Here is a 10800-nt window from a genome sequence, read left to right on the forward strand (position 1 = left end):
CTTTCCACATTCTCCCTGCATTTTCTATATCCAAGGTGTGCACCACGCTCAGCTCAGGACCCTCTGCATGATCAGCAGCAGGACTGTTGGGTTTCTCCATGCCCTGCAAAGGCAGCTGGTTTCCTGTCAACAGTCACAGCCCCCAGGCTGGGGACAGACCCCCCATAATGGCACCAGTGGTCTCTGGAATACTGATGAGGCAGGAGGTTTGCTTTAACTTCAGCCACACAGGAGGGCTGGAGGCTCATTCTGCTGGAAGCTGGAGCTCAACACCTCCTGCCACTCCATGGACCTCAGTATCTCACCTCATGTGAAACACAGTGGGCAGTGAAGGCCTCCAATATTCTCATTCCTCTTACTTCATTTAGGGACAAAGAAATAGTCTTCCTGCTTAATTTCAACTGTACTGAAAGCTTGAGTTCCACTTGCAAGGGTATTCTAATACCAAACAAATACATATTCAATGCAAGCTGACAGCAACAGCCTCCACTCTCCACTGGCAGTGTGGATGTTGGTTTGTGCTTACTGTGAAATGAATCCACATGGAAGTACAGCTGCTTCCTTTCTAGTCATTTATACACTGTTCTAGACTGTCCTGAGGCCCAAATTATTGCTTAGTCAACAGAAATACACACTTGATTGCAAATATAAATGTTATAAGTCTCTTGTCACATACAGGTAACTCTCATTTTAAATTCATGCACTGCACAGGGGGGTAAGAACCTAGTCCTTTGTTCCAAAGGGCTACAGAGAGGATGGCTGCAAGTACATGGTTATAAATGATTCAGCAGATCATTTGTGCTTTATCTTTTATTCAAAACACTAAAAAAGCAAGCCAAACTACCTGGGGAGTGTTTCTTCAAACATGAACAGATGAAAATCGCTCTCTGTCATGGGGAGGGGGGGCAATAACCTGTGTGCTCTTTGTGCTGACACCAGTGACATTCTGTGTCAACAGAGGTGGGGTTTGCAGCCACTGTGCTTCCTCTTGGACCCGGTATAAAGGTGCACAGCACACACGCAGCTCCTCACTGCCCATCTCTGCCCGTGCTGATTTACCCGGCTCCTTCCAGCAGACCAAGAGCAAAAATGGCCTTCTCCACCCGCAGCATCCAGTGGAGCACGAGCAGCCGCCTCCAATCCGCACCCAGCGTCAGCGGTCTGACCTCCAGGAAAATGTCCTTCCAGAAGATCCAGGCACCCAGTGTCTACGGGGGGGCCGGGGGCTACGGCACCCGCATATCCACCAGCACCAGCTTCGACCAAGGCCTGGGCGGGGGCCTCCAGCTCAGCATCACTGGCAACGATGTGCTGCTCGCTGGCAACGAAAAATCCACTATGCAGAACCTCAACGACCGCTTGGCTTCGTACCTGGAGAGGGTTCGCTCCCTGGAGAAGGCAAACTCCCTGATCGAGAAGCAGATCAAGGAGTGGTACGAGAAGAACACCATAAGCGTAGGGCAGGACTACAGCTCCTACTTCAAAACCATTGAAGAACTCCGAAGCAAGGTAAGAGATCATAGAGCCCTCTATAAATGTAGGAATCGCGGTTACTGGGGAGACAGAGAATAATCTATTGTAGAAAATGTACTTTTTCAAATTGCAGTTGTTCCAGCTAAGAAAAATAAATGCTTAATTTTGCTCAGCTACAAATTAGTTACAGATTTTAGGTAATTTGTAGTACCAGATATATGCCTGCAGATGTGAGTAATCTTACACATGAAAAACCTTTGACTCAAAATTAACTAATTCTACGATATTTGCCTTAGGTGATTTTAATTAGGGAAAGTACCAATGGTAATCTACATATTTAAATATAGTTTAGCAATTGTCTATTTCAAAGTGGGTTTTTAGAAAAGAAGGGCAAATGCTCAGAAAAAAATAACAGATCACTACTTAAAATAGTAAATTACCACTGGAAACCAAGAAATATTCCCAGCAATTAGCTGACAGGTTTGTCAAATCATATTTCCAGAACTTCCTTCAATCTTTCTCCTCTAATTTTGTATCAGTTCTATTTCCCAGCCTTTAAAAGCAGATCCCTTCAGAGAGCAGCTCATCCCATTTGATACACTTAGTTTATGACAGGACAATTTGCCTTTTGGAGATCCATAATTCTTTCCATGCACTTCAGAGGGAACTTAGCTTAAACCCAGCTGACTGACAGACAGCTGAAGTGAAGTGGGATGAAGCCCTCCTGCAGTACTCATTCCCAGGAAAGGATCAAGAGTGCATTTCTGTGCAAAGCTTCATTGCTTGTCCACCATCCCCTTTAGATTGCTGCTGCCCAGCTGGAAAATGCCAGGCTCGTCCTGCAGATCGACAATGCCAAGCTGGCTGCTGATGACTTTAGACTGAAGTAAGTTCTGTGATTTTACATCAGTTCTCTTTATTGCTCTTCTTACTTAGGAAAGCTTCTAGTTACTGGTATCAGTGCCGAGAAGTGAACATTTTCCAGATTAAACTTTAGTGAACATTTCACAACAACTGTGGAAGTTACTGATTCCAGCATTTACACCAAACTATTGCATTCCAATGATGACAAAAGACACCCTCTTGTACAGGTTTGAGAATGAGCACCTGCTCAAGCAGAGTGTGGAGGGCGACATTGCCGGGCTGCTCCGTGTCCGTGATGACCTGACTCTGACCCAGGCTGACCTGGAGGCCCAGATCGAGGGTGTGAACGAGGAACTCATCTTCCTCAAAAAGAACCATGAGGAGGTGAGAGCAGCTGAGCACTGCCAGGGAGAGGGTTTTTAAGTGGAAAACATAAACAGCCTCACTAGGAAGCATTTCTTTCCTTCCTGGATGTGGCATAACCGTGTGTGGCACTAAGGGACACCCAAGCTGTCAGGGATCAAAGGCTGAACACTCCTCCACTCCAGGAATGAAGGAGTGAAGGTTTTCCCAAATAATAATTTATGGTTTAGGAGTTGCTACCCCAAAAAGTACACAAATGGGAGCCATGACTTCTACCCCCATTCCACAGATCCAGTCCTGAGGAAATCATCTTTCTATAAGACATTTACCTATGATATAGCATTTATTGCTACAAAATAGTAAACAGTACTTATGAGGTGATTAAGTTGTCTTGCCCTGAGGTGCTATTTAAGGATTACTCCTCTGCATGTCGATTTTGAGCCTGGTTCCAACACCCAGGAGTGAGAGCTCCCTGCAGCTGGTGCTAACAAAGTCCCCCTTCCTGTAGGACTGCAACCGGCTGCGCAAAGAGGTGAGCGGCTCCGTGAACGTGGCCGTGGATGCTGCTCCTGCCACTGACCTGGCAGCTATTATGGAAAACATGAGAAAGCAGTATGAAGAAATGGCAGAAAAGAACCGCCAAGAAGCCAAAGAACATTTTGAAAAGCAGGTAAGGTCAACTGCTTAAACATCAGCAGCGACCTCAGTCATGCCTGGCTGCAGTTCACAGTCCCTCCGTTCCTCATTCCAGACAGCAGAACTGAACCAGGAAGTTGCCATCAACGTTGAACAGCTCCAAGTCCAGAGGAAAGAGGTCACGGAACGCAGACAGATCTACCAGAGCCTGGAGTTGGAATTACAGTCCCAGCTGAACATGGTAAATAACAGAGAGCATTGAAATAAGGACTGCTGATAGCAGACGGTTACATGGATAAATATAGAAATGAGGGCTTCACAATCAAAAGGTTATTTTAACACAAAAACGTATCCTTTGAATAAAACATCTCTGTTCTTCCCATCGGCTGTAGAAACAGACCCTCGAGGCCTCAGTGGCTGAGACAGAAGCACGGTACAGCTACCAGATCTCCCAGATCCAGGCAACCATCGCCAGCCTGGAGGCTCAGCTGAGGCAGCTCCGAGCCGACATGGAGGCTCAGAACAGCGCGTACAGCAACCTGCTGGATATCAAGACTCGCCTGGAGATGGAGATCGCCACGTACCGCCGGCTGCTGGAGGGAGAGGAGACCGGGTGAGCACACACACGTGGCCTTACACGTTGGGTTTCTTGTAAATCTGCCACTCTCCAACTGCTTTGGGCTGGGGGGAGTCCACTGCCCAATTCCCAGGCGCAGGGTCACAGCAGGCTGCAGTTCAAGCTGGGTTGCTGAAGCTGCTGTGAATTTTGAGGTGGGCTCTCTCAGCCTACAGACTGTTCCTCTGTGAGCTGGGTAACTGGGTCGATGTTCACACACCAGGAGCATCTGTCATTCAGTTTTGGATGGACTTGTCCATCCTGGGCCAGCAGGCAGTGGATCTTCCCCCCAGGTTCTGCCTGTTCAGCTGTTCTGGCTCAGGAACTGGCTCACTGGGCATGAGCTGAAGTCCTGGCATTGTAGAGATGAGTCTGCAGATTAATGGCACCTACAGCTTATGCTTAGCAAGTTTTACTTTACCAGAGAGAACTCCTTTTAATGTCTTGATGAAAGGGCATTACCTGTCCTGATCAAATGCATGGGAAATGTACAAGGATGTTTCTTCAATCCATTAGGTCCCATATATTTATATTTTCTAATTTATCATTTGAACAGGCATTTCGAATTGGAAGTATCTACAGCAGAGCTTGAAAAAGGTATGTCCCACCAACTTCCTTCTGTTTTGATGGCTGCCTGATGAACTGTTATGGAATGACACAGCCTGATATAAAAGAACAGCTTCAGAGCAAATAATCAGCCAGTAGAATCTCACACCAAGAAAGCAATCAAATGTATAAATAGTTACCCTGCAGGGACTATACAAAGCCTGGGTTTATGTATATAATTCAGGTGCCCAATGTAAAACCACAGACTCACCAACTCTGTGATTCTGTGACTCCTCTCAAAGAGAACAAGAGAGTTACTGGAGAACTGCAGAAGCATCTGCTTTGCCCCGCTGACTGCACACGGAGACTGAGGCTCCCAAACAACACATCCAGTTTAATAGCAAAAATACTCATTTTGGTGTAAGACTATTCTAAGGTTTTAGGTCTACAAGTTTGTGCTAAACTAAAGCAAAACTATCAGAGGGATAGTTATTGAACCCACTGTCCACTGAACATCCAATGGAAGAGAAAGCATATCCTGCACACCCCAAAAGTTTACCTCAAGTACCTGTGGATTGAAGATGCTTTTCATTATTTCCTCATTGGCTGCCAGTACTGCAGCAACATGACTCTGTCAGTGTACATTGCATGTAATTAATTCTCTTTTCCATTTCCTTAGCAGAATCAAGCAAAATGAAGAAGATCAAGACAATAGTTGAGGAAGTGGTTGATGGCAAGGTCGTCTCCTCTGAGGTCAGAGAGTTCGAAGAGAAGATTTAAATGGCACCAGCAGAGGAGATGCCTCTGAGCTTCCTGAACCTGATGTCAAAACTAAAATATTTATAAAGAATCCCATCTAATCCTCCCTAAACCCCAGCAGGGTTGAAAAATGCCAAATTATCAAATCTCAAATAATTGTTGTTATTGTGGGGGAGTGTTAATAAAAATCAGCAAGTTACAACTTACAAGACTTTGGGTTTACTTATGTGGTGACTAAGTAGCTTTATTGAAAAAAAATGTAATCAGCCTGGTATAAATGTGTAACTGCTTCCAAGACAGATAAAAACAGAAGTATTGGGTTTTTTAAATGCCTTAAGACATCAATTCAGCACACCTTCTCTGAACACAAACTCCCACTAAATAGTAAGGCAGCCTCACAAAAACCTGATTTTCAAAAAAACAATAAGTGTCAATTTGCTTTTCATAATAAATTAATGGGAATAAATAAATTGAAGTAGCCTATTTGATATTTTTTCACCCTCTGTGAATGATTATGGCACCAAGGACTACAGCAAGCCAAGATGCTTCATCAAGAAGAATCTACTTGAAACAACCCCCACCTCTGTCAAACCTTTCTAGGCCAATAACGTTCCCTATCCCACAGGGAGGCCCCTGTGCCACACCTGGATCCTCAGTCCCAGGAGTTTACATTTTCCCCTTGAGAACATAAACACAAAAAGCTCTTCCCTTTGAAATCTCACCTGTCCAGTGTCATTTACTGAATATAAACAGCTGCCAAAGAACTAATCCTAATCCTCTGCTCTCCCTGCCCCGAGTCACTGAGACCAGGCTATCAGCTCGTTTCCACGGAAAAGCTTTATTTACACCTTTGATCTTCCGCTCCTTTCTGCCCCAAAAGCACCCCTGCCCCTGGGTGCAGAGAAGTCAAAAATTAACTCATTTCAGTTGACAAATCCAATGATACAATTAAGCCAGGAGAACCATACCAAAATAACTTCAAAAGAAAAATACACCGGTTTGGGAGGGAGGGTTCCCGTGCCCAAACCTGCTCCCAGAAGCGCTACATTTGATCTTCAGATTTGTATTATAAAAAGCACAAAATACAGAAATCAGATTTCTTATTTTGAGATAACAGCGAACTATTTACCAGAAACAATGGTCAGTTTTCAGCTCCAAAGTACAAACTGGGATATGCTACATGCTACAGACTATATGCATATCACAGCGAGGGATTTTGATGATAAAAGGGTTGGCACAGAAAACCCAGTTCCAGATCATTTTGGGCACAATCCACTATATTTATGTTTTCCTTCTAATGATCACCCTGCAGCTCCTTAATGCCCATGTGCCCTTGGACACCTGAGGGTCACTTTTCTTGTTTCCTATGAAGCATCCAGGAGCACTAATCCGGCAGAGGCTCCTGCCAGAAGAGCATTAGGAAAAGAAAGACATTCCTGCCGTGCACACTGGGAAGCAGGGATCAAAGGGATCGCTCTGCTGACTTCAGCAAACTCCTGTAATAACAGCCCCAAACCCAGGAAGCACTGAATATGCAATGACAAACCAATTATTTAGGAGGGATTTGAATGCGAAAAGCACTTTTTGTGCTCCGTTGCACATGGCAGAACAGGATCGTGATGCCTCAGCTCCACTCCACCCATTTCCCCTCATACAAATACCTGGAGGGCACCAGATTTCCACGCCCGTTGGCAATTTCGGTTGGCACATATCATTTCAGTCGGTCGGGACACACTAAACTGACGTGCCCTCCGAACAGGAGGGAGAGAATGGAAGCTCTCCCCAGGAGGTGGGGACTCCTCCTGAAACACCCACTGCCGTCCCCATATAAAGCTGCCCCTGCTCCCGCTCTGCCCTGCTCTCTGCCGTGCCCTGTGTGGAGCACACCCGGGCCCCTCGGCCACCATGGCCCTTTCCGTGCGCACCAGCGGCGGGTCCCGGCAGTTCTCCTCTCGGAGCGGAATTCCCGGGGGATCTCTGAGGATCTCCAGCTCTAGTGGTGGAGGAGGCTTTGGTGGCAGCGGGCTGGGGTTCGGTGGGGGGTCTGGCGGAGGTTTTGGTGCTGCTTCCCTGTTGGGCTCAGGCTCCGGCTTCGGTGGGGGCTTTGGGAGCAGCTTAAGCAGTGGCTTTGGGGGAGGCTTTGGAGGGGGTTTGGGTGCTAGCTATGCCAGTGGCTTAGGCAGCGCTTTTGGGGGAGGTTTGGGAAGTGGTTTTGGCATCAGTTCAGGTGCTGGTTTTGGAAGTGGCTTTGGAGGTGGCGCAGGGTCTGGGTTTGGAGGTGGCGCAGGGTCTGGGTTTGGAGGTGGGTATGGCCCTGCCGGTGCTGGGGATGGTGGCCTCCTTTCTGGCTCAAAAAAGGAAACCATGCAGAACCTCAATGACCGTCTGGCCGCGTACCTGGACAAGGTGAGATCTCTGGAGGACGCCAACACCGAGCTGGAGCGCAAAATCCGTGAGTGGTACGAGAAAAGTGGCCCTGGCACTGGCACCCCTGGATCTGGGAATGACTACAGTAAATTCTATCCTCTCATTGAAGACCTTCGAAGCAAGGTATGTCATCCAAAATAAGAAACTCCTTTCAGAAACCAAGAGCACATTTATCCTGCAGAACCAACCCCTGCAGTGACCTCGGTCACCTTGCACTGTGACACGTGCTGAGTTTTTCCTGTACATTAAAGCAGTTCTGTAGCTGTGTCACACAGTGTGACTGGTCTAATCTGAATAAAGAGAAGGCAGTGATGGAATCCAGCTCTACAAACCCTCGTAGATAACAAAGTTTAAAGCTATTACAAAGCTTCTGTGAAGCCTTTGGGCTGTAAAAACATTCTCTGAACACTGTTTGTACTCCAGATCATCAATGCAACCATCGACAACGCGAGGATCATTCTGCAGGTCGATAATGCCAGACTGGCTGCTGATGACTTCAGACTGAAGTAAGGAAATCTTAATACTACAAAAACTCCTACTAATATTTTAAGGAAAATCTTCTTTTCTATTAAAAATCTCCTTCCTTGCAGAATACTTGTAATAAAATTATTAAACAATATTACAGAAATTAAGTGTATTAAGATTTCATATTAAAAGCTACAATAAAACACATTAACAGTTTGCATTTGACCTCGTTAGCCACGTAAAAAAATAATATTCAATTCCTTATGCACAGATATGAGAATGAAGTGGCTCTTAGGCAGAGTGTGGAGGCCGACATCAACGGTCTGCGCAGAGTCCTGGACGAGCTGACCCTGACCAGGGCGGATCTGGAGCTGCAGATTGAAAGCCTGAACGAGGAACTGGCTTACCTCAAGAAGAATCACGAGGAGGTATGTTTTTTCCCACTGGGAATTCATAACAAGGCAGATGGAATTGTGAAACATCAAATTATTCCCCTATTTAAGCCAGTGAGACTTCCTGGGTTTCATGATTTGTTTTGTTTGCTGTTATTTTTTGAGTTTACCAAGTGAAAGTTTGCAAGCAACGTGCACACGAGATCCTTGTTTAAATGGAATTTATATCACATATATTTCTTTACATTTATTTTTGGTAGAACCATTTTGCCTTTTATTAACAGAACCTTTCCTTGTTTTCAACCTCTCCAGGAGCTTCAGGGCATCCAAAGCAGTGAAATGGGCCAAGTCAGTGTGGAAATGGATGCTGCTCCAGGGACTGACCTGACCAAGCTTCTGAATGACATGAGGGGACAGTACGAAGTCATTGCTGAGCAAAACCGCAAAGAGGCCGAGGCGTGGTTCAATGAAAAAGTAACAACCAGAGGGAGCAAACTCGGCAAAACGAGTGGAAAAATGAGTTCAGTACTTGGAACAGTAAAATTACACCCCATTCTTCCTTGTCATTTCAGAGCGGGGAGCTGAAAAGGGAAATCTCCACCCACACTGAGCAGCTCCAGTCGGGAAAGAGCGAGATCACGGATTTAAAACGGACCCTGCAGAGCCTGGAAATAGAGCTGCAGTCTCAGCTCGCCATGGTACGTTCTAGGGGAGCTGCTGACTGCTCAGAGCCGATTCAGCAGCTTCAAATACTATTCCACAGGATTTAAGATTTGCATTTATTTCCTATTAAATCCTACATTCCCTTAGTTCCTAAATAGCAGTAATACATCTAACTGGATTGCAGTAATATATCTAACTGGACTGCAAGGAGCACATCACAAAGCAGATCAGCTTTTGTCTTCCCATTCAGGGATGTGACGAGGGCCAGTTTTCACACTGGTATTTCAAGGAGAAAATAAAACCCTCTAAGCAATGCAGCTGTACTCACACCCTTAAACTATTTCAGTTGGTTTTGTCTTTGTAAAGAGTTTTTTTTTTTTCCTTAATCAGAGATTATTTAATATCCTTACACAGAAAAAATCCCTGGAAGACACTCTGGCAGAGACGGAAGGTGGTTACTGCGCTCAGCTGTCCCAAATGCAGCTGCAGATCGGGAACCTGGAGTCGCAGCTGTTCCAGGTCAGGGCTGACATGGAGCGCCAGAACGCGGAGTACCAGCAGCTCCTGGACATCAAGAGTCGCCTGGAGATGGAGATTGAAACCTACCGGCGCCTGCTGGATGGAGAGTTCGTGTAAGGGACTGACACAAAATATCACCTTGGTTTGTTTTCTGTAGCAAAATCCTTTCCAGGTAAAAAGAGGTAAAAATAAGTGGAGCATTCTCCAAAGGACAGTAAGGCACATACAGTGATCTGAAATACCACTGACTGAGGAGAGGAGAGAGAGCCATTCTGTTCAATAGTGAAATAATCTCTCAATGCCACCATGGAAAGGGAATTCATCCCAATCCTATCGAACATCCTGCAAACACACGTGTCTCTGATTCATTTCTAGGGGCGGAGGACAGGCAGTCACGTTTGAAAGCTCATCCCTGACGGGGTCCAAATCTCAAACACAATCACTGGATTCTTCTCAGGGTAGGTACAACTTGGTTGATAAAATTTTGTTTCTAAAGTCATTCTTATCAATAAAATAATACATGTTATCCTACATCATACAGCTCATTAGAACCAGAAGCCAACAGTAAAGGAAAAGGTGGTACCTGGTCGTGTACACCCTGCTCAGCTTTACAATTTTTAACATGTTGATAAATATTTTTTGTTTTGTTTATGTTTAGATCCAACCAAAACTAGAAAAATCAAGACAATTGTTGAAGAAGTGGTAGATGGAAAAGTTGTAGCATCCCATGTTAAGGAAGTTGAAGAGAAGATATGAGGCACAATCTGATGTGGCAAAGGATCCATTCGCTCCAAGCCAAAATGGATAAATAAGTTTATTCCTTTGTATGAAGTGATAAAAAGTTGGCTTTGTACTAAGATACTCTTACATCAGACAAAGTCAGCACTTTCATTCCTAGCAGTCATGCAATGTATTTCCTGCTTCACTCTATCAGCATTACCTGTATGATTTCCACAGTGTTCTTTAAATATATCATCAATTTTGTGTTCAATAACCAGAAATACAGAGTGCACATTTAATCAGATCTGCTCTTTTATAATCTTTAGTAATCAATAGATAAAATAATTTTGCTGTTCT

At 45.1% G+C, this 10800-nt stretch overlaps 2 protein-coding genes across 2 annotated transcripts; both read left to right on the forward strand.

Annotated features, from left to right (window-relative positions):
* Positions 1-966: 966 nt before the first annotated feature.
* KRT20 (keratin 20) lies at positions 967-5427 on the forward strand. The gene is made up of 8 exons (XM_027701503.1): positions 967-1509; positions 2277-2359; positions 2565-2721; positions 3209-3370; positions 3452-3577; positions 3729-3949; positions 4509-4549; positions 5181-5427. The coding sequence occupies exons 1-8, from the start codon at positions 1090-1092 to the stop codon at positions 5276-5278; spliced, it is 1308 nt and encodes a 435-aa protein (XP_027557304.1). The 5' UTR covers positions 967-1089; the 3' UTR covers positions 5279-5427.
* Positions 5428-7162: 1735 nt separating this feature from the next.
* Positions 7163-10497, forward strand: LOC113976371 (keratin, type I cytoskeletal 12-like). Its single transcript, XM_027701498.1, has 8 exons — positions 7163-7807; positions 8108-8190; positions 8421-8577; positions 8854-9015; positions 9114-9239; positions 9619-9830; positions 10099-10181; positions 10382-10497. The coding sequence occupies exons 1-8, from the start codon at positions 7163-7165 to the stop codon at positions 10477-10479; spliced, it is 1566 nt and encodes a 521-aa protein (XP_027557299.1). The 3' UTR covers positions 10480-10497.
* The last annotated feature ends 303 nt before the right edge of the window (positions 10498-10800 follow it).

This window comes from Neopelma chrysocephalum, unplaced genomic scaffold, assembly GCF_003984885.1.
Source record: "Neopelma chrysocephalum unplaced genomic scaffold, ASM398488v2 Primary Assembly neopelma1_158, whole genome shotgun sequence".
Taxonomy (NCBI): Eukaryota; Metazoa; Chordata; class Aves; order Passeriformes; family Pipridae; genus Neopelma; species Neopelma chrysocephalum.